Raw genomic sequence first — 24481 nt, 5'->3', positions numbered from 1 at the left:
AGAGAGAGGAATAGTGAAGGTTGCTGTGTCAGTTTCTGACTTGGGCAAAAGAGAGGAAAGCAAGGCTGTTTATTGAATGAAACTGGAGGGAGGAGCAGTTTTGGGGGCAGAGGAGGATGGTGATTTCATTTGTGAACATATTTAGTTTTGTGGACTTGAAGTTCAGGATATAGCTAAGATTTTGGTTTTGAGATTGAGGTATCATTAAAACCATAGAGTAAAGGAGTAAAGACTCAGGAGAATATATGGAAAAGTGACTCTTCAAAATTATATTTCTTTTTTAAAAATATTTATTTATGTATGTATCTTTTTAGTTTTAGGTGAATACATTAGTTTGTTTTTATGTAGTACCGAGGATCAAACCCAGTGCCTCATGGATGCTAGGCGAGCACTCTGCCACTGAGCCACCACCCCAGCCCTTCAAAATTATATTTATAGAAGGAGGAAGAGTGTTATCAATTTGTGAATTCTCTTCCAGGAAAGTTAGGAGTTTCTTTTCCTAGAAAAATACACATACTGATAGCAATTTACATGTAATTCCAAAGTTTACCAAAAAATGGGCATCTGTAATCCTCAGGTAATGGAGTAAAAAGAGAGGACCTAGGACAAAACCCTAAAGAACCTCAACTTTTATGGATGGAGTATAAGAAGATCTGGCAAGGAAGACTTAGAATGAGTTTTATGCACTATATGAATGTGCTTTTAAACAGAAGCAAAAAGAGAGAGAGCTTCCAGAAGAGAGTGTAGTCAATAATGGTAAATGCCTCTGAGGGTCCGGCGTGATAAGGAATGGAAATATCCTTTAAATGGATTTAATAATTAGGCCCCTAAGCCTTTGGAGAAAAGCATTTTGAGATGAGGGAATAAGACAAATTAAGTGGGTTGAGGTGTTGGAATGAGGTAAAGAAGTGGAATCAAAGTATAGACAGTTCTTTTGAAGAAGTATCATAAGAAAGGGAACAGGTTGCTAGAGGGAAACTTTTTTTTTTTTTTAAAGAGAGAGAGAGAGAGAATTTTAATATTTATTTCTTAGTTTTTTTTTTTTTTGGCGGACACAACATCTTTCTTTGTATGTGGTGCTGAGGATCGAACCCGGGCCGCACCCATGCCAGGCAAGCGCGCCACCACTTGAGCCACATCCCCAGCCCGCTAGAGGGAAACTTGCTTAAGACTTGAGTAAATTTAAATGCTGACAAAGTGGAGACAAGGTAGATGTGCGAGGTGGCACTCGAGGTCCCTGAGAACATGGTAGAGTGTATATGAGATCTAGAGACCGGAGAGTGGGCATTGTAAATGAAAGGGGGGGGGAAAGTATGAAAAGAGTAAGTTTGTGACAAGAAGTTAGAGAAATTTTCATTTTCTGAAAATTTCTTTAAAATAGGAATTGAAATGGTTTCACTTAGTGAATTATGGGATGGGTCATGACTTAAAAAATCATTACCTCATTAATATCAAGGATTATAATTTTGGATTTGAATGTATGTTTATATGATGATGAAAATTTGGGGAGAGATTCTTTTGAATCCAGTTTGTAATTTGGTATTTCTTAGGTATAGCTCTGGTTTCCATGATTTTTTATGTTTTTAAAAACTTTTTAAAAACATGGTCTGAGATTCTGACAAGTAAATCATTGTGCTTACTTGCTATTTCATTTATTTACTGATAACATCTGTTTTCAAAATAATATTTATTTATATTTCTAAAGTGATTGCTTAAATTTAGACTTTTCCCCAAGTTTATTTTGTCAAATGAGTTTTATACTCTAAACTTCCAGTAATTATAATTAATGAAACAGATCACTAAAACTGCAAATAGAAGTGGATACAAATTTGCCCTACTTTACATATATATTGTATAGATTTAATTAAGAATATATGAAAATGGACCTTTTTCTCTAATGAAGTTGATTTAAAGACATGTAAGTTTATGGCTCTATATAACTAGCAATTTTTAATTTGAAATATAATTTATATACTGTAAAATTTATCCTTGTGAAGTGTTCAATTCAATGACTTTAAATATATTCACGTACTTCTATTTAAGTAATACTTTAATGCAAGAAAATTCAGATTTGTGATCTCTAGCTTTAATATACTAATTTTAAATTTTAAAAGATTAGGCCCATCATGTCATTGAACTGATGATTTAGGGGATGGTAATTTATTTCTCCTGCAAAGTTTCTGTGGCATTTTGATAGTAACAAAATGTTATTTTTAAAATGTCTCATTTTTTGTCTTGTGTATGATCCTCTTAAATGTAAAATTAGTTTATCCTTAAAATAGACATGACAACCTGAATTTATATATCTTTACCTTAGAATTATTTTTCTCATTGCCATTGGATTTTTCTAATAGGTCTTGATGAAGATAGGAATTGGGTCTTAATTAAGAATATCAGATTTATACATTTCTTGCCCTCAGCTGTTACTGGTGATCATTGCTAAAGTTGCAACCATTGCTGTTCAGCTGTCTTTTGTTTGTTAGTCTTTAATGAAAGTTTGTGATCATATTTCATACAAGCACTGCAGTAAGGGTTTAATTATCCACTGTTGTTTTCAGTTTTAAAATGAAACAGTGCAATCTTACCATTTTATTTTAATTTTTCCCATGTATTTTTTTGTTTCCTTTACAGTACTCTGTGCAAAAAACTTGGTGAAAAAGGATTTTTTCCGTAAGTAAATTAACTTTAAATATAAATCTTGCATATCTTTTGTAAATTTTTTTAGATAATATTTTCAGAATTGCCTAGTTTAGGAATTTCTCTATTCAGAGATATACTCAGTGTTTTTTTTTTTAGATTAAATTATTTATTTATTCTAATTTGTTATATATGACGGCAGAATGCAGTTCATTTCATATTATGCATATAGAGCTCAATTTTTCAAGTCTCTGGTTGTACACAAAGTATTTTCACACCATTCGTGTCTTCACTCAAGTACTTAGGATAATGATGTCTAACTAATTCCATGTCTTTCCTACCCCCATGTCTCCTCCCTTCCCCTCCCTCCCCTTTGCCCTATCTAAAGTTCCTCCATTCTTCCCATGCTCCCCCCCAACCCATTACCATTATAAGTCAGCATCCTCATATCAAATAAAATATTTGGCCTTTGGTTTTTTGGGATTGCTTACTTCTCTTAGTATTATATTCTCCAACTCCATCAATTTACCTGAAAATGCCGTGATTTTATTCTCCTTTAATGCTGAGTAATATTCCATTGAGTATGTTCACCAGAGTTTCCCTATCCATAGATCTACTGAAGGGTATCTGGGTTGGTTCCACAATTTAGCTATTGTGAATTGTGCTGCTATAAACGCTGATGTGGCAGTATCCCTGTAGTATGCTGTTTTAAGTCCTTTGGATGTAAACTGAGGAGTGGGATAGCTGGATCAAATGGTGGTTCCATTCCCAGTTTTTCAAGGAATCTCCATACTGCTTTCCAGATTGGCTGCACCAATTTGCAGTCCCACCAGCAATGTATGAGTGTGCCTTTTCTCCCCATATCCTCACCAACACTTATTGTTGTTTTATACTCAGTGTTATTTTATGAATGCTTTGGTTCAAAGCCATTAAGCATCACATTTTTCTAGGGGATTTTGTGCTTTTTACCCTTAATCCCTTTCCTTTTATTTACCCTTATAGATATTTATATGAATGTGTGTATATGCAGATGTATGTAATACCTGTGAAAGTTGTGCATATTACTAGGTTTTTAGAAAATTTTTAAGAAAATATTTTTTGAATACTTTTTTCTTTTTTCACATTTTGTAGGAAATTTTACCAATAAATTTTAGAATTTAATGGGAGGTTAAAAAAAAGTTATTGAGCCTTCTTAGAATTTACAGAGTTGTAGGAATGAAGTCTATCACATTTGATTGTAGATTGTAGATGTGCTTATGTGTAGTGAATTGACTATGAGTATGGCAAACAAGTGGTTGTAAAATTTTTTGTGGCTTTATTTAGGGTTAAGTTTTGTGAGAGAGGATTGGGAAGTACCTTTTGTGTGTGAAAAATCTTACCCTTGTAATTTCATGCTTTACAATAGTTATTATTGAGTAAAAATGACACAATTTTTAGTAAAAATGTCTTACTCAACAGAATTTTATATGTAAAATATTTGAAATTAGAAACAGAAGCAATTCATTAGATTTTAAAATTTAAGACCTGTCACTCAGGAAAAACACGCTGTGTGTACAGATTTGGTATGGTATAATTTTCAGGTGTTTGAGTGTTTTTTTTTTTTTAAAAAAGGCTCTATGGTTTTTTTTGGTTTTTGGTTTTTTTTTGGTACCAGGGATTGAAAACTGGGGTACTTAACCATTGAGTGACGTCCCTGGCCATCTTTTTTATGTTTTTTATTTTGAGACAGGATCTCACTAAATTGCTGAGGCTGACTGAACTTGGGATCCTTCTTCCTCAGCCTCCTGAGCTGCTGGGATTACAGGCATGCACCACTGTGTTTTAAAATTATACTTACTTTATTCCACATGGAATAAAATTCCTAGAGTAGAACCTGAATTAAGGTTTTAAAAATAACAATCTATAAAGTTACATCTTTTCATGTGCCTTTGTGTTTACACGGGAAAGCCATTTAATAGAATAATTTGAAACATAGGAAGAAAATTGCAAGCAGTCTTTAATTCATATACCATGAGCTCTTGATCACACAAGATGTCACAGCAAGGGGAGAGCTCAGTGGCCATAGAACTCCCCGTCTCTCCTTGCTGCCACCAGTTTATAATTTATCATGCTGCAATCAATGACCCACTTCCTCCTTGATACTAATAACCTAATAACCAAGGTGAGCTTTTTTCCTTAACTTTCCTTAAGATTGGTCTGAGATAGGATTTATCCTAGTAAAACTGCAGAGCAGCAGATAGGATTAGATAGGCTGGTGATAAGGAGAAAAGGGATGAAGTGAGGGAGCACTCTTACAGCTACTTCTGTACCTTCTAGGACATCTGCTATGGCTTGAAGATAAAACCTTCAATGTTGTCTCTCAACCTTCCTTTTTAGATTCATTTACTTCCCCCATAGTCCCAAGGCATGGCTTCTTCAATAAAATGTCCAGATAGTTTTCCTTGAAAATCTAGAGGAATCTTACTTCAATTCTTTGTAAGCCTCTGAGAATTGAGTGTAATCCTTTATGGGACCTTCCTTAAGTTGTAGTTGAAAGAAAGAAGGCTGTCTTCCTTATTCATTAGTGTAGGCAGTAAAAATGATAATTTTAAAAGTATGAACCTGGGTCTGGGGTTGTAGCATGTGTGAGGCACTAGATTTAATCCTCAGCACCACATAAAAATAAATAAATAAATAAAACAAAGGTATTGTGTCCATTTATAGCTAAAAAAAATAATAATTTAAGAAAAAAGAGTGAGATTTGCTATAGGGATAATAAGATCAGGGAAAACTGTGATTATTTTTAAAACTCAGAATGGGAGATACCTAATGGCCCGGGAAGGGAAACAGGAGAGCTTATCTTAGGCCTTCAGGAAGGAGTCAGCCAGGAGAGGAAATATCTTGCAGATTCACACTGACCATGGTTCTAGATCTCTGCTGTGATAGATTCACACCTGTACTTTGGGATATTTTTGACCTCTTTATAAGTTGAGACTTGTCCACATTAATTTCAGAGAAAATTGAGTTTGTAAATTTTTAAATTTGAGTATATGATTGATCAGAATGCAGTTATTATTTTTTTAAATTTTTCTTAGTTGTAGTTGGACACAATATCTTTATTTATTTTTATGTCGTGCTGAGGATCGAACCCAGTGCCTCACACGTGCGAGGCGGCACTCTACCGTTGAGCTTCAGCCCCAGCCCAGAATGCAGTTATTATTAATAGTAAAACATAGGTAAGTTTTGCTTGTGATTTAGTTTAAATTGTGTTCAATGAGAAAAGTAAATTTTACTATGGAAAATAACTATGGAGTGAGGAAATAGATAAATATTTTTTTACTATGTTGAAAAAAATTCTGCCATGTATTGTCTTTTGTAAAGTAATTTGCATGTGAGATATCAATTGTTCCAAGGCATAATAACTGTTAATTACCTTGCTAGCAAAGTTTTGTTTAGTCATATTTTGAAACTGTTTTCAAGATCATTGTCTCTTAAAAAAAAATACTTCCCCCTTCCCCCAGAATTTCAGCAGGAAAATTTTCAACCATGAGGAAACATGTAAATTCTACTACTGTTAGTTTTATCATGTATCTACCGATATGTCCATTATCTATTTTCTTTAGAGATATTGTCTTTGTGTTTCTCTCTCTCTCTCTCTCTCTCTCTCTCTCCTATCCTCCTGCCTCAGCCTCTCAAGCTGCTGGGATTACAGGCGTGCATCACTGTGCCTGGCTATTTTTTTCTCTCTTTAATGCAACATTCAAAAATATTTTTGTGTAAGATGCTGTATTAAAATATTTTATAGAAGCTAAATCAAAGTCATTCAGAAGCAAGATGTGTTCATTAAATGTTTTCTTTTTGTCTTTATTCTATCAATAAAGTTTTGTTTCTTTTGGAAAGAAATCCAATTTTAAGTTAAAATACTTATTTCAGGGCTGGAGGTGTATTCAGAGGTAGATTGCTTGCCTAGCATGTATGAGGCATTGGATTTGACCCTCAGCACTATATAAAAATAAAAACAAATAGTCTTGCTTCTCTAGAACAACTGCGCATATATATATATATATAAACTGAGTACATTTTTGTAGTAAGGAGGTTCTTGAAATTATGGGGAGAACTGAGAAATTTTTAAAATACAGAAAACACTTAGCCACTTTATATTTACCACTAGAGGTCTCACTAGTGTCGGAAAACTTGATCAGTTTTGACCACATTAGAGTAAATTTACTCTCAAATTTTTGTAGAATAACAATCAGGTTGAAACCCAGGTTTTTTTTTTTTTTTTTTTTTTGTGTGTGTGTGTCTAGAGCTTATATTTTGGTTTGTTGTGTCATTTAACAAAAGAAAAACAAAGGCACCCAGGACTCAGACTTTTCTATTTCATTAAGGATCTGGATGCCACACCTGGAGGTTTGTGTGGAAATAGTTATTTCTCTTAATTCTTAATTCTCTAACTAATTAAATAACACCCAAAGGAAAAGCCAGAAATGTGATTTTTGTTTGCTTTTGTTTCCATACGTGCATACATTTATATGTTTACTTAGTAGAATCAAGAGAACAAGTTAGAGTGGACTCTTCCCAGAAAATACTTAACTGCTATTGAAGGAAGAGGTAAAAATATTCTTCCATTAAACACTTTTACAAATGGTTAGGTATTACTGAAATAATATGAATATGAATAGGACTAAACTTTAAAAGTAATATAATTAAATAGATTTAATATCCTAACTTAAGTTTCTTTAAAACTTAATGCTTAAAGTTTGGTTTTTCCCTTGTTTATTTGAAGGTAATAGATCATAGAATTGGAGAACTGGATAAAGTGATTTCTTTCTTTTTGGGGGGCAGGGGTGGGGTACTGAGATGAAACCCAGGAGTACTTAACCATTGAGCAACATCCCCAGCCCTTTTTAATATTTTATTTAGAGACAGGATCTTGCTGAGTTGCTAAATGCCTCTCTAAGTTGCTGAAGCTGGCTTTGAACTCACGATCGTCTTGCCTCAGCCTCCTGAGCTTCTGGGATCACAGGTGTGAGCCACTGTGCCCAGCTTTGGATAACTGATTTCTGTCTATGAATCTTGAAAAATTAGATCTTGACTTAAAAAATTACTGTAGATCTTGAGATGCAAAATTTTTCCAGTTATCAACACCTACTAGCATTTTGTTCTAGTGTTTTTAGCCTTTTTCATGAAGAAGTCTGCTCTCACTATATCTAACATCTAAATTGTCATTTTTGTTTCTTAAATGCTTTTAGTTCCTCCTCTGATTTTCTTCTTTTTGTCGAAAGCACCACTGACTGTTTTTGCGGTGACATCTTTAACACTAGTTTCTTATTAATAGAGTAGGTCTTTTAACTGTCATTTCCTTTCCCTTTTCACGTGATTTCCCTAATTCCAGGCTTCTCATCCTGCTATAGGATTATATAACAACTTCACAGAAATCTCTGGGCCTATGATCTTTCCTTTCCCTAGTTACCCTGAATACTACTAACAGAAAAATATGACTGTATTTACAGCCATGTTCAAGAATTTGTAGCCTTGCTGATAAGCTAAATTATTCCAAACCTATTTTCTGACTTTTAAGCTTCTCTTACTAGTTCAGTCTTATCTCTCCAAATAATACTTACTTTTAGCACAAATACCTTGTTTAGATTCCTCTAAGCCCTTTAAATATTATTATACCCTCCTTGGCATTCTTTATTTACTATTTAAATAATAAAGCCCCATCACCCTTTTATACTATTTGAAGTTGAACTGTCCTCCTGGTTTCCTGAGCTCTTACTTGTTGTACTTATTGTTTAAACATGTGATAAATGGGAAGTATAGTGGTTGAGAGCAAGTATTCGAAAGCCAGCCTGCATATGTATGGGTTTAGAATCTAAACTTCAGACTCTGAAGTTTAGCCCACTTATTACTGTGGGCTAGTTAACGAATCCTTTGGTGCTTCAGTTTCTTTATCAGTAAAATAGGGATAATAACAGTATCTACCTCATAGGGTTATTATGAGGATTAAGGATATATATATATAAAGCATTTAGAATATTACCTGATATAGTATTATAAGTATTTGCTATTTTAATCAGTACAGCCAAACACTTGTTTTTGTTATGTTTTATATCTCCACTATGACAGTAAGCTCCTTTATGGAAGATTTTACCCTTCTTGTTTAGTCTGTAATTGCTCATGGTTAATTATCCAGTAAAATTTGTTGGTTAATTTGAATATCTGTAGCCCATGTTCTTGTGTGAAAACCTATATTTAAAGAGCTCTTTAAATGAGCTACCAAGGGAGCCATTTGGAAAGGGTGAGCCATGAACCTTCCTGAGGTCAAAGGGCTGGTAATAGTCCTTGGAAACTTCCACATTATGAGGTAAGCTCTATACTTTGGTACTTTAATTGAGAATGTTTTGAGGCAGGAACAAGAAAAAATATACTTTTGGTATTTGATGTGGAAGTGACTTTAAGTGGCTTAAAGTAGGCCACTTTCATTTGTAGCTGAATGTTAAACTTTTGAAAAAGAATGGAATAATCTTTTGTTTTGTAGCAAATGGTAATTTTTATGTAATTAATCCTTTATCTTACATGGTAAAATATTCTTTAAAACACTAATCTTCCTCTTTCTTCACAGGCCTTCCTGATCCATTTGCTAAAGTGGTGGTTGATGGATCTGGGCAATGCCATTCTACAGATACTGTGAAGAATACACTCGATCCAAAGTGGAATCAGCATTATGACCTGTAGGTTTAAATGATTAATTTGAAATAAAATACAGAATTAATATTATTTGATATAGTATATGAAAAGAATCATAGAAAATTGTCTGAGTTAGAAAAGGTATAATTTGGTGTTCACAGGAAAGGTACAAAACCCAGTTCCTGGAAAGGTGCTTTGGCCTATTAATACCTGGTTTTGAAAGATGCAGTACCCCTAAAAAGCCTGTGAAGAATAAAATGGCCAGGCATAGTGGCCTATAATATTAGCTACTAGGGATACTGAGGCAGGAACATTGCAAGTTTGAGGTCAGCCTCAGTAATTTAGTGAGATGTTCAGCAACACAATGAGATCCTGTGTCAGAGTTTAAAAAAATAAATAAAAAGAATGGGGATATAGCTCACTGGTAAAGCATGCCTGGATTCAATCCCCAGTACCAACAAAAAAAAAAGGAAAACTGGCTCATAATATAGAACCTCCCCCATTTTCAATGAAATAAAAGTATTAATTCACTCTATGCCAATTAAAAGTATAGAACTAGGAATCAGAATTGCTTCTCTGGGTGTCTACTTTCTTTAAATTATATTTTAATCATAGTATATTCACTTTTTAAAAAAGGCACATGGTACTGTACGGTTTTTAGTGGAAAACAGTATTCTTGGTCCCATTCTCATTCTCAAACTAACTGCTTTAATGAGTTTGGATATTTATTCTGATATTTTCTTCTATTTCAAGATATTTTATAGCATCTCCATTATTTTTTTTGTTTCTGGTTTTAGATTTTTTTTTTTTTTTTTTAAAGAGAGAGACAGAATTTTTTTTTTTTAATGTTTATTTTTCAGTTTTCGGTGGACACACATCTTTATTTTTTTTATTTTATGTGGTGCTGAGGATCGAACCCAGCGTCCCCCACATGCCAGGCGAGCGCATTACCGCTTGAGCCACATCCCCAGCCCTGGTTTTAGATGTTTTAAGATTTCCTACCTGAGAAGATGATTAAGCTTTTAAAACTAATACCACTCATCCCCACTCCCATAATGATACTCACTTGCCCCTTCCTTTCTCTTAGCTCTGTAGTATAGTTATATGAACTTTTGTAGTTAAATCATTGTTCTGTGATTACATGAATATGATTTTGTAAATATTCAGAGCTGTATCACATGGTGTACAATAATTATTTTTTCTGTCTTGACCACTTTTGTTTCTGAAGTTAATAGTTATCTCTGTCATTTGTCTTGTTTTCTGTCTCATTAATTAATTCCCAAATTCTACTACGGAAGTAAACATCCTCACCATACATTCAATCCTATTAGATATTCCATTGGATTTTTCTTCTTGGAGACATCCTTCCAGGGCCCTCTGTCCTTTTACTCTAATCTGGTTTGGTAGTTCTCTAAGAATTGCCTTGCAGTTGTCCTGGGATTTGCCTTTATTATTATGTCAGGATTAATTGCCTTTGTTTCTTCTAGCTCCAGTGACTTCCTGTGGTTTGCTTACTCCCCTGTTGTGGTGAAGTCTATCTTCCACTGTCATTTTGAGAGTGCAAAAATAGAAAAAATTTTTTGAGATATGCTCTAATAATATATTTCGCCTTTTTACCTGATAGTTTGGGTATAGACTGTAAGGTCAGATATAACTTTTTTTTTTTTTTTTTTTTAAAGAGCCAGAGAGAGAGAGAGAGAGAGAGAGAGAGAGAATTTTTAAAAAATTTTTAGTTTTCTGCAGACACAACATCTTTGTTTGTATATGGTGCTGAGGATCGAACCCGGGCCGCACGCATGCCAGGCGAGCGCGCTACCACTTGAGCCACATCCCCAGCCCCAGATATAACTTTTGTTCCAAATTTCAAATACATTACTCCATTATCTTTAAGGTCTAGATTAGCATCAATAGAAATATGTGAGCCACAAGTGGGATTTCATTTGTAATTTTAAATTTTCCAGTAGCCATATTGAAAAACAAAAGCAGAAGAAATTAAGCATAATGTATTTTATTTAATTTCAGTGTCTAAAATATTGACATTTTGACATACACTCAATATAAAATATTGAGCTATTATATCATATATTGTCTTTGAAATCAGAGGTTTATTTTCTTTCTACTTAACATCCCACTTCAGTTTGGTCTAACCACATTTGAAATATTCACTAATCCCATGTGGCTGGAACAGCATGGGTTTTGGATTAGTACAAGTTTAGATTATTGCTAATGGTGTCCTAATTTTGGTCTTTTGTGATTATTGTTTTTTTTTTTAACATTTAGTTTTTAGTTAGACACAATATCATCTTTATTTTGTTTATTTATTTTTATGTGGTGCTGAGAATTGAATGAAGGGCCTCGCACATGCTAGGCGAGCGCTCTACTGCTGAGCCACAACCCAGCCCTGATTATTGTTTTTCATATGAAAAATTTCAGGGCATTTTCTCTATTCCTGTGTTGCTAATGCTTATTATTTTTCTTAAAAAATTATAGTGATCTTAGTGGGTACGAATTGATAACTTCATTGTGGGTTTTAACTAACAATGTTGAACTTTTTTTTTTTTTTTTGGGTATTGGCAATTGAACCCAGGGATACTTTACCACTGAGCTACATTCTTACATCACCAGCCTTTTTTATTTTTCATTTTGAGACAGGGTCTTGATGAATTACATAGGGCCTTACTAAGTTGTGGAGGCTAGAGTTGAACTTGGGATCCTCCTGCCTCAGCTTCCTAAATTGCTGGGATTACAGGTGTGTAGCCACTGTGCCCAACTGCAATACTGAGCAACTTTTCATGTACTTCTTAGATTCCTTTCTGTGTGTGTGTGCATGCGTGTGTGTGCTGGGGATTGAACCCAAGGCCTTGCACATATCAGGTAAGCACCTCACCAGTGAGCCACATCCCCAGCCCTAGATTTCATCTTGCTTGTTTCCAAGATACACCTTGAAAGGAAAAAGATCAGGGAAATGCTTAGAATCATTTTGCAAAATCTTTACCTTAAATTGGCTAAGTTTACAAATTCTGATAATTATATTTTAGCCAGAAATCTTTAATGTATACATCATATTTTGGTCTATATGATAATGTCCTGAGGCTTATTTATAAATCATATATTTTTTGAAGAAGTTTTAGTAGAACCTAATAGAAGCCTCTGTTTAACTTTCAGTTATAAAATGATTGACTTTTATGTGCTATATGTTATATTGAATGAAGTTTCCTTAAATTGAGAACAGATACTTCACTAGGTGTAAAAAATTATTATAGTTCTGATTCATTTCTGGCTCAGGATATTTGGACAGAATGTTTGTGACATGTACACTTAAGCAATACAGTATAATTAATAATTTTTAGTAATTCATAGTTTGACTATTTTCCAGAAGGTCTGTAATTACCAAATGTGTATTACAGCTTAATGTAGAGATTTCCAATCTTTTCACATCATAGTGTACATAAAACGTGTGGTGGTATGCATGCAGAAAAACCTAAATAGAATTTCTCAAAAGAAGAAACACAAATGGCCAACAAGTAGGTGAAAAAATGTTCAGCATCTTTAGCAATCAGGATAATGCAAATCAAGACTACACAAAAATTTCATCTTACTCCAATCAGAATGGCAATTATCAAGAACACATATAATAATAAATGCTTGTGAAGATGTGTTGAAAAAGATACACTGATACATTATTGTTGAGACTCAAATTAGTACAGCTACTCTGGAAAACAGTATGGAAATTCCTTAAAAACTAGAAATGGAACCACCATATGACCCAGCTATCCTCCTCCTTTGTATTTGTCCAAAAGAACCATAGTCAGCATACTGCAGTGATACAGCCACTTCAGTGTTTATAGCAGCACTATTCACTATAGCCAAATTATGGAATCAGCCCAGATGCCTGTCAATAGATGAATGGATCAATAAAATGTGGTATATATACATAATGGAGTTTTACTCAGCCATAAAGAAGAATGAAATGATGGCATTTGCTAGTAAATGAATAGAAATGGAGAACATCATGCTAAGTGAATTAAGCCTGACTCAGAAAATCAGGGAATGTATTCTCTTATATGTAGAAGCTAGAGCAAAATATGGGAAAGAAGGTTGGCCAGGGGAATTAGATATCATAAATGTATAGGGAAGATCAGTGGAGTAGAAGGTAGAGAATGAGGAGGGAGGAAGAGAAAGGGAAGGAAATATGGAATGAATTTAACAAAATCATGTTACATGCATATATAAAGGTAACAAAGGGCATTTTGCTTTTATGCATATTTAGAAAGTACCAATCAAAATTAAATAAGCAGCTAAAGGAAGACCAGTAGGGTAGAGGAAGGAGAATAGGGGGAGGGAGGAGAGGATCAGCCAGGGTGAGAGAAATGGGGATTGAAATCAAATTCCTTGCATGTATGATTTTTGTCAAAATGAACTCAACTACTATGTATAATGCTTTAATTTTTAAAAACTCCAAAACTTAAAAAAAATTTTTTTTAAAATTTCTGATACCTTTAAAATCCGTATTTCAGCATATGTACAGTTCAGGCCAGCTAGTTGGGAAACTGATTTAACATGCCTTTTTTTTTTTTTTTTTTAAATGTTTGGTTTGAGGTGATTTATTTGTTTAATGCTTGATCCTGGTTCTGGAATTTTGGCATAGCATGCAGTAAATACATACCAAGATATATGTGATAGATGTGTTGGAAAATTGGTGTTTGTGTCTTGATTGATATTTTAGTTCATATCTTTTCATTTGTAAGCATTGGAAGCCAAATTCAAATTGGCTTCATTTTTAGAAAAAGAAATGATTGGTTTGTATAATTAAGAACCCTGGGTGGACATTCTTTAGGTATAGCTGGATCCAGGGACTCAAGTATGCCTTCCATGTTCTTATTTAAAAGTTTTAGCCCTCATTTAAGTAGTTCATACTTTTTTATATAGTAAGTAATTTTTTTAAAACTGAATGACACTTTTATGATCAAGGTTGCTGGACCAAAAATTTGACATCTTAGAGTCTTGAAATGAAGTTAGTTTCTACTGATATAATTATGTTATATGTTTTTGCATGGGTTGATTCCATGTTAACAATTGGCTGTGGTGGAGCTTTTATGTAATTGCAGACATATGCATAGACAAGAACAGTAACGCTTTTCCCTGCTCTGCTTGTCTGCAGGCAGTAAAGTGAAATCTACAAGAGTCCTGCTCGCTCAAGGCCTGCATACAGGGAAGAAGCAGGGGAAAAGCGTTACAAACAGCTTTTGTTCTACACCATTTAAAAATATAACAGGTAGGTCAGATTTTTGGTCTGTCAGCCTTGACAATGTCCCTTGAAAGTGAAGTAAGTCTCTGAGATAGTAGGTCATGTGATTGAACTATATTTTAAGAGTAACCAATAGAAGTACTTTTTAGGATTTTTGTTCTTAGAAAGAAATAATTGTTATAAACTCCCTTGTTATAGACACTAGCTGCTAGAGCTTTTATTTTTTATTTTATTTTTTTAAATTAACAAGCATTGTTGCCCATGCTGAGAGTAGCAGGTATGACAAGGATATATTAAAAATTATTTCTATATATTTTAAGATTTTTAAAAATTTAAATTCAGACCTGGAGATTGATTGAAATCAAAACATATTTTGCATGACCTGGCTAGCCATACTTTGAAATATTTTTGTAACTTCGGAATATAAAAAGGACAAAGGAAAAATTTTATACCACTTGTAACTACCAAGTTACCTATGTAGCCATCTTATTTTTTAGGTATATTGGAAAGTCTGATTCAGTTACAATCAGTGTATGGAATCACAAGAAGATCCATAAAAAACAAGGTGCTGGATTTCTTGGTTGTGTTCGTCTTCTTTCCAATGCTATCAACCGCCTCAAAGACACTGGTTGTGAGTAGATACTAGTGATTTTTGAATTAAAAAATATGTTATTATTTTATTATTATGTTATTTTAATTGTTACAGTGATTTTAATTATGTTATAGGGGTTCAGAAATCTAACTTCTGTATGTCTGAAACATTGGTGAAATCCTGGTCTGTATTTATTTTGTGAACTTCAGAAGGATGAAAAGAAAGGTGTTAAAAGTACATATGCCTTTTTAAATGTCTTAGCATCTTTTTCTGGTTTTGGTGGATCTGTGAGATGAAATTGAGTTTTTATTTAGGTGATTGGAGTGTTTAAGGTGGCAGTTAAGGGAGAATTTTTAGTGGATAAGATTGTTATATAAAACTGCTGAACAAAATTAAAAGTTAAAGAAAGATAAGACATTATTTTGAGTGCAACGTAGTTGTATTAACTACTTAACTATAAATTAGGTTCAGTTTATCATCAGCCTGGCCTTTAGGAGATATACCAAAATCAAGATGTTAGAAGTTATATCCATAACAGATGGACAGATTGATTTTTAACAAGTGTAATTCATGTAATTGACAAAGCTGAGAGTGGCATGTATGATAAAGATATATTAAAAATTATTTCTATATTTTTTTAATGTCTTCCCATTGGGACATAGATGGAAATATGTTTTTCTTTCTTTTTTTTAATATTTATTTTTTGGTGTAGATGTACACAACACAATGCCTTTATTTTTATGTGGTGCTGAGGATCGAACCCAGGTCCCGCCTGTGCTAGGCGAGGGCTCCACCGCTGAGCCACAATCCCAGCCTGTAAATATCTTTTTCAACAGATTTTTTTGTTGTTGTTTCTACAAAATTCTTTTTTATACAATATAAAAAATATTGTTATTATCATGAAATTTTGGCCCAGATACCTGTACTAATAAACTCATAAAATTTAACTAAGGAACTTAAATTTAAAAAACAGTAAATATAGCATTGAATATATATTAAGAGATGAACTCTTTTAATGGACTGCAATACCACAGCCCAGATTTACAAATGTTCACCTGTTAAGAAAAAGGGAGAAAATAGAGCTAGAAATTCTGAATCACAGGAATTTAAAGGAATCTGAGAAATCCTTAAATTTCTGGGTTAAGAGGGTGATGACCAACAGGAAAGAGAGGTTGGGTTTGGAAAAGGTCTACATGTAAAAACAAACATTTATTTCCCAATCCAGCAGGCAAACGTAAAACTTATAGATCAAATGTCTGGCATTATCCCTTGTTCAGGTTACACAATGTTTATTGAACCTTGGTGATACAAAGATGAAAAAGGCATGGATCTTGTTGACTGAGAAGTAAAAGCAAAAGCCTCTGACAAAGGGTGTATGCCACATTGGAAGAACTGAATAGGAGAAGAGGGAACATGCTCTGCAGACATCCACTGTATAGCCAACCCAGTAGCACCATTTATTTTGCAGAGGGAAAAAACATTTGTGTTTTTGTCTGGATAGCCAGCAGTTGTAGTTCAGTGTACAGAATTTTCTTTGTGCTGCTTGTAAATGTTTTATAGCATTAATTTATTTGAGCTTTTTGATATGTAGTAATAGTATCAACTATTTTTTTTTTTTTTAAAACCAGGATTGAACTCTGGGGCACTGACCACTGATCCACACCACTGGCCTTGTTTTCCATTTTATTAGAGACAGGGCCTCACTGAGTTGCTTAGTGCCTTGCTAAATTGCAGAGATTGGCTTTGAACTCCTGATCCTCCTGCCTCCGCCTCGTAAGCTGCTGGGATTACAGGCGTATGCCATGGGCTAGTATCAGCCATTTTTAAGCACCTGATGTAGTGTTCTTCCAGATTGAATTGGAGGATACAAAGACTAAGATATGGTCTCCTCCTTTTACCAATTCATGATTATTTAAGAAGCAAGTTTCAAAATAACTTAGCTATATGTGTTATAATCAAAGTAAAACCAGCATGCTAATGGGTGACATTGTTCCTTAGAGGGCCAGGTCAAAGTTGTATTTGTTTTACAATTGAGGCACTGAAGAGAATAAATTTGTTGCCCCTAAATGATTAGTGGCAGAATAAATCAAACCCAGATCTTAAGTTTTCCTTTGGCTTCTTATTAATATTTATTGTGTGTATGTGTCATTTGGAATGGTTGCATAAAAATAATAATAATGTCAACTAACATTTATTGAACACTTACATGCCAGATACTGTACTGAGATTTGTAATTATCTCATTTAATCCTTAAAAAATCTAAGGTAAGGGGCTGGGGTTATGGTTCAGAGGTAGAGCGCTCGCCTCTCACATGCAAGGCCCTGGGTTCCATCCTCAGCACCACATAAAAATAAATAAATAAATAAAGTTATAAAAAAAATCTAAGACAAGTTTTATCATATATGAGAAAACCAAGGCTTAGGTTGTTTAAGACCAACAGCTGTTAAGATGTAAGCCACAACTAAAAACTGAAGTAGTCTGAAAGCTTTGGAAAGAAAAAACTGCCTATTGACAATGTAATACACCACTGTTGTTGTGATTTTTGAAGTCCTAATTACCAACACTTGTTGAGATATTTATACTAATTATATATACAGATAAGAGTATTTTAAACATTTGTTTTATAATTAAAACATGATTAATTCCTTAAGTGATCTGATTTCTAATGGATTATGTAAATTATCACTTAATAGATGTTAGAATTTCTAATACCAGCTAATTAAAATTTTTTCTTGTTGTTGTTGATTTGAAATAGATCAGAGGTTGGATCTATGCAAACTTGGGCCAAATGACAATGATACAGTTAGAGGACAGATAGTAGGTAAGTGTACAATTTAAATTTATGTGAATTTTGACCTCATTTAGAATATAATAATTCAAGTATATAATTCAAAATATAATAAATTCTAATTCAAAATATAATAAATACAGCTTCACTGTATTGGCATTAATTAAAGATTAGTCATGAAAAATGCTACAGTATATACAGAATCCAGGTTAACTTAATTTTAAAAAATCTTAATATAAAAAAATTTGTAGTTTCTAGTGTTGTTATTTTGTTTCTTTAAGCCAGGAATTCTTTCAAAGTACTCAAATATGGTAGAGCACTGAGGTAAACTTGGGAGATGGTTATTAATGTTTTCTGAAAATTCTTGAACTAGTTTTTGAGTAAGAGTAAGAATAGAATATTGAACTTTTTAAATTTAATGCTTTGTTTAATGTTGAATGCTTTACAGTTTTGAAAATGGTGCTAAAAAAAAATAAAATGAACAATAGCAGTGTAACACTAAATGGAAATAAGGATGAAATTCCACCTGAGTCATAAGGCATTCAGTTAGAAATGGGCTAATAGACTGTCTTAAATTGACCTAGAGAAAAAGGCTTCATACAATATTTCTGGAGCCTTTTCTTAAGAATTTGTATACTGAACGCCTGTTGCGGAGCTGCCTCCTTGGCCTCCCTGGAGAAGGCACAAGCACACAAAGCACCAGAAGACAAGACCCAAGCACTGATGTGCAGGAAGCCCTATGTGCAGGAAGTACTGGAGGAGTTTCAGTGGGCATGGGGCTAATCCTTGATGCAATCACACGGAAACCATATGAAATAGAAGGAGGCTACTTAATATGAAATTGTAAACCTGCAGAGTTTAATAAATTGACTGCAAGTTACAGAAACAACAACAACAAAAAGAATTGGTATACTGAGATTTGATGAAGATGCACGGTGTAGTAGGACACTGAGGAAGGCACTTTTGAAGCTTCTTTAATTAAAAGAAGAAAATGCAATTGGAATCTTATACTTCTTGATAGAGCAGAATTTAGACTAAACTGATTTTTATTATGAGTCTGCCAGAAAGGTTTTAGTTCCTGAGTATTTGGAAGACTTCATTTTACAAGGCAATGCATTAGTTTCATAGTTGGGGAACTGCCACAGTAGCCACATAACAAAGCTCTTTTGGGGTTTATCCCAGGGAAGTATTTGCATTACAGAATTATTGACAATGCCTGTCATTCTTAATTGAGAAAGGTGTAAAAAACATGTCAAAAATAAATCCTGGGGGCTGGGGTAACGCGCTCACCTGGCATGCGTGGGGCGCTTGGTTCGATCCTCAGCACCACATACAAATAAAGAGATGTTGTGTCCGCCGAAAACTGAAAAAAAAATTAAAAATTCTCTTTCTCGATCTCTAAAAAAAAAAAATCCTGGCATACAGTCCTTTTACATGCAATAGCTTCTACTGTATTTGATTTGATGTTAGGTAATGCTTGCCAACTAATATCTAGGAGTAACAAAATCATTTTACTGGGTATAAATTTACATTTATAAAAATAGGATACTTTGTTTTACATTAGGAATACTGGAGTATACTACATAGAAAACAAATGTTTTAATCCCCCACTCCACCCGCCAGTACTGGGGATTGAACCCAGGAGTCCTCTACCTCTTGGCTACATCCTCATCTTTTTGAGACTGGGTCTCATTAAGTTGCCCTAGCAGATCTTGAATTTGAAATTCTCCTGCTTCAGTCTCCCCAGTAGCTGAGATTATGTGAAAATAAACTACAGATTTTACTAAGGTATTAAAAAAAGCTAAGCCAGATGCCTTCTAAAGATAGATATTTTAGATTGTAATAGTTCTTTCAATGAATCTTAGTAATGTTTCTGTTGTTTACAATAGTAAGTCTTCAGTCCAGAGACCGAATAGGCACAGGAGGACAAGTTGTGGACTGCAGTCGTTTGTTTGATAATGATTTACCAGATGGGTAAGCTAATATCACTAAAATCATTAGAGAAATATATAAGGATTATCTGTAAAATAATAAAAAAGTTGATATTTACTATATGCTTTAGAAATTTGCTTGATCAATTTCATAATGAAGGTTTTCTTTCTAATTGGAAAATTAGAAGGATCTTGTCATAACAAATTTATAAAATAAGCTATGAGTTTGGTCTGTTAAATTTGATTTTTTTTATAAAAAAAGTTTTGACAAAGAAGAAAGTGAAAATATTTTGCTAAATATAACTCTTCTACACATATTATCTATTAAAAGAAAAACTTTTTTTGCTTGATTAAATTATTCCAAAGAGACCATTCAGGTACTAAATTTGAAACATTGCTCTATTTAGAGGGTTGGAAAAGATAATTTGGGTAATAGTAATTATGACAAAATAGCATTTATTGAACATGTATGGATCAAATACTGTTATAAGCACTTTATAAACTTTACATCATTTAATTCTTAAAACATCTTGGAAGGTAGTGTAGAACATACAATTCTGGTGTTTGATCACTTGGGTTCCAGTCCTTACTCTTCTGTTTATTGGCTTTATGACCTTAATTGATTTATTTAACTTCTATAAGCTTCAGTTTATATTTATTTATTTATTAAGAAGGATGATTGATAATAGGTCATACCCTATAAATTGTTGAGAAAATTAAATCATTTACTTAAAGCACTTTAATATCTTGCATATAGTGTTTAATTTTAGTTACTTTTGTTTCTGTTATTACCATTATTGCCACTCTTTCATTTTACATTTAAAAAAACTGAGGCTCGAGAAGTGAAGTAACTTGTCTAAGCTCACATAGTAAGTGGCAGAGCTGGAGCACAAACCTAAGTTTTAATTCCTAAGCTCTTGATCTTTATCACTACTCTTTATCTTTTTTTAAAAAATATTTTTAGTTGTAGATGCACACAACACCTTTATTTTATATATTCATTTTTTATGTTGTGCTGAGGATCGAACCCAGTGCCTCACAGGTGCTAGGCGAGCACTCTGCCACTGAGCCCCAGCCCTAGCTCCAGCCCCAGCCCTAGCTCCAGCCCCAGCCCTATCACTACTCTTTATCCTTGATACTAATTTGTCTTTAATTTTTTTAACTTTCAAAGTATTTTTAGTTAACTTTAAAGAAGTGTAATTTACATACAATCAATTGGATCCATTTGAAGTATATAATTGGTTTTGTTTCAATTCAAATTATTTTTGATGGATTTTTTTTTTTTTCCTACCTGGGATTAAACTCGAGGACATTCAGCCACTGAGCTACTTTGTTGTTCCCCAGCCCTTTGTTATATTTTATTTAGAGATAGGGTCTTGCTGAGTTGCTTAGTGCCTCACTGAGTTGCTGAGGCTGGCTTTACACTTGCTATACTCCTGCCTCAGCCTCCCCAGCTGCTGGGATTACAGGCGTATTCCATCTCATCCAGCTTTTGACAGAAATGTTTACATCTAAGCTGTGGTATTTGCCCAATTTATTTAAACTATTAAAAATTGCTATAATTAACTCTGTTTATAGACCACTTCAGCTTTTTGATATGTCTGTTAAGTCTTTCCTGGATGTGAGGTAGAATATGATACTTTTGAAGAGGAGGTTTAGATTGAATAATTAATTAATATTGAGAGGTTATAGCAATATGGACTATAAAGTTCATTAGTCTAACTTGCCTATGACTGTTGTACTATGGGGGGGGGAGGAACCCCTAGCATCTTTTTCATTTTCTGCTAAAAAGTTTAATCTCCCCAAAACTCTGCTAATATTTTGGTGAAAATATTACATATCTGTAGTCCTTTGCCTTTTTCATTATATGATTTGCAATAAAAAGTTGAGGGATAAGTGGCATTCTTGATTTTTTAAAAATTAGTTTGGTAGAGTGCTTGACTCACATGCACAAGTCCCTAGGTTCAATCCCCAGCACCATCAAAAAAAAAAAAAAAAAAATTAGTTTGGATAGACAGATTGCTTTGAAAGCTTTTTAAATATATGCTTTTTGAAATTTGACTTTAAAAAATTGAGAGTGATTTTTCTTTTTAGGCCACCTGGATTCCAATGCTTAGTTTTGTGCTTACTAGCTACATTAATTTATGGTTAAACATATTTTTAATAGTGCCATTTTTCACGAAATTAGTATAATTTGAGTGTTACATCATTGAAAATTCTCACTGTAGCTGATGGAAAGATATTTGTCACATCTCAGTGTAAATATTCTAGAAGCTCAGCATTTCATAAAATATATCATGTAGTTCTAAAGTAAATTGAAAAAAAATCTATATTCTGTGATTTGATCCTTCCATTTGGTCTGATTTGTGATAGTAGATAACCTTTGTGATCACAGTGAAAATCTTCGGTGTCCTAGTTTCCTATTAAATCTTATTAATGCCTTATCTTTCAATATTTTTATTTAAGCTGGGAAGAAAGGCGAACTGCCTCTGGAAGAATTCAGTATCTTAACCACATAACAAGAACTACACAATGGGAACGCCCAACACGGTAAGAACATATAGGTATTTCTGATAGTTTTTGCTAGTTACTTTCTTGAATTTCCTTTCTTTTTATCTCTCATCTTTACTAGATTGTTTTCATAGATTTTACAGCAGATATTTGCTATCATTTTTAAAAAGTAATCATCGGGGCTGGGGTTGTGGCTCAGTGGTGGCGTGCTTGCCTTGCATGCATGGGGCACTAGGTTCAATCCTCAGTACCACATAAATTGATAAAGTGAAGGTATTGTGTCCATCTACAATTAAAAAAAAAAAAAAGTAATCATCAACAGCTGGGTGCAGTGGTGCACGCCTATAATCCCAGCGGCTTGTGAGGCCGAGGCAGGAGGATCTTGAGTTCAAAGCCAGCCTCAGCGTTGCGGCCCTAAGCAACTCATGGAGACAGTCTATAATATAAAAAAAAACATGAGCTGGGTTCTGGATCTGTGGGTAAGCACCCCTGGGTTCAATCCCTGGTACCCACCCCCAAATAGTAATAATCATCAAGAAAGATTGTTTGACAGGTCATCCTGGTATTGGAGCACCAGGGTCTATGGTATTACTTAATAAACATTAATTGATCTGGGCATGGTGGTCTATGCCTATAATCCCAGCAATTCAGGAGGCTGGGGCAGGAGGATTACAGGTTTGAGGCCAGCCTCAGCAAATAAGCAAGGCTCTAAACAACTTAGTGAGACCCTGACTCAAAAAATAAAAAGGACTAGGGATGTGGCTCAGTGGTAAAGTATCTCTGGGTTCAATTCCCCAGTACCAATATATATCTTTATTAATTGAATCACTTGAATAAATTGAATAATCATTTTATTTCTGGGTATCTGTGGGTTTTTTTTTTGAGCTTGTAGTTACATCTGTTATTGAATGGTCATTATAAAATATTTGTACAGTGTCTCTATTCTTTCAGTCACATAAAGAGATCATATTATATCAAGTCCAAGTAAGGTCTGTGATCAAGATAAGAACACTATGGAGGGGCACCTACCTTAGAGTGGGTGATGAGGAGCTGGTTGAAGTTGCAAAGGAAAACTGTGAAGGAGGTGACTCTGAATTAAACCTTGAAGAATGGTAGACATATAGTCCCTTTTTTATGGAGCTTAATTTAGAAAGACATCAGGGTGCAAGCTCATTTTTGAGAACTATAAAGACATGCTTTTAAAGTAACTGAAAATGAATAGAGTAAGTGACTTAGTTCTCCTTGCCCACTTTAAAAAATATATTTTTAGTTGTAGGTGGACATAATGTCTTTATTTATTTATTTTTATGTGGTGCTAAGGATTGACCCCAGTGCCTCATATGTGCAAGGCAAGCACTCTACCACTGAGCCACAACACTAGCCCGCCTTTTCCTCTTTTTTTTTAAAAAATTTATTTCTTACATACATGACAATAGTGGAGTGCATTACATTCATAATTATCCATTCGCCTTTTCCTCTTTTAAAAAGCAAAATCAAAGCTTATTTGTCATCTCTGTTCAGTGTTTTGTTTGCTTTTTTTCTTCTACTGGGCAGGACTGGCACCAGGAATAGATTATCGAATGCTTCTCATTAGCTTTACCTCCTTTACTTATTGGGAATTAATTGATTAGCTCATTGGAATCATAAAATTTCTCTATTACATTGTAATTGTCAAGTAAAAGCTTAGTTTATGTTGCCTTTTTTAAAGATGTTGCATTGGTAGCATAAACTGTCAAGGATTTTATTGAAATTGAAAAACATATTTATTATAAGTGAGCATAAGTGAATGGGTATGTGTGTGTCAGTGTTTAAATGAAGCCTATTTCCTTCTAATTCATTTAGTTGATAGAATTAATTTCCACATGTATAAAATGTTGGTTCTTATAAATGTTATCGTAAAAATGAATTCTTGAATATTTTGTTTTGGAAGACTTCCAATAAGTCTGAAAGCTCCTTGATAGAGACAAATAGCTTCAATAGGTATTTATTGAGCTACTTGTACTAACACAACAAGCACTAGGTGATAGTAGGGAATAAAATCAGCAGACTACCCACCCCCCTTTTCAATAAATATTCTAGTGGGGGAATATGAACAAAAACAAGAT

The 24481-nt window shown here is 33.8% G+C and overlaps 1 protein-coding gene across 4 annotated transcripts in view; it reads left to right on the top strand.

Annotated features, from left to right (window-relative positions):
* The first annotated feature begins 2468 nt into the window (after nt 1-2468).
* Nucleotides 2469-24481, top strand: part of Smurf2 (SMAD specific E3 ubiquitin protein ligase 2) — a 59966-nt gene continuing 37953 nt past the window's right edge. Inside the window, exons 1-7 of one of the 4 annotated variants that reach the window (XM_048798165.1) lie at nt 2652-2670; nt 9242-9350; nt 14468-14581; nt 15052-15185; nt 17902-17967; nt 19824-19908; nt 22332-22415. Coding sequence is in view for 2 of the 4 variants with exons in the window: in XM_015504769.2 (XP_015360255.1) it covers nt 2607-2670; nt 9242-9350; nt 15052-15185; nt 17902-17967; nt 19824-19908; nt 22332-22415 (542 nt within the window). In the remaining 2 variants the exon portion in view is untranslated. Of the gene's footprint in view, nt 2671-9241; nt 9351-14467; nt 14582-14645; nt 14653-15051; nt 15186-17901; nt 17968-19823; nt 19909-22331; nt 22416-24481 lie in introns of those variants that run through there. The other 3 variants (XM_015504769.2, XM_048798164.1, XM_048798166.1) reach the window with 3 other exon arrangements.

The sequence above is a fragment of the Marmota marmota genome, unplaced genomic scaffold, assembly GCF_001458135.2.
Source record: "Marmota marmota marmota unplaced genomic scaffold, marMar, whole genome shotgun sequence".
Taxonomy (NCBI): domain Eukaryota; kingdom Metazoa; phylum Chordata; class Mammalia; order Rodentia; family Sciuridae; genus Marmota; species Marmota marmota.
This window is presented reverse-complemented; position numbering and strand designations above follow the sequence as displayed.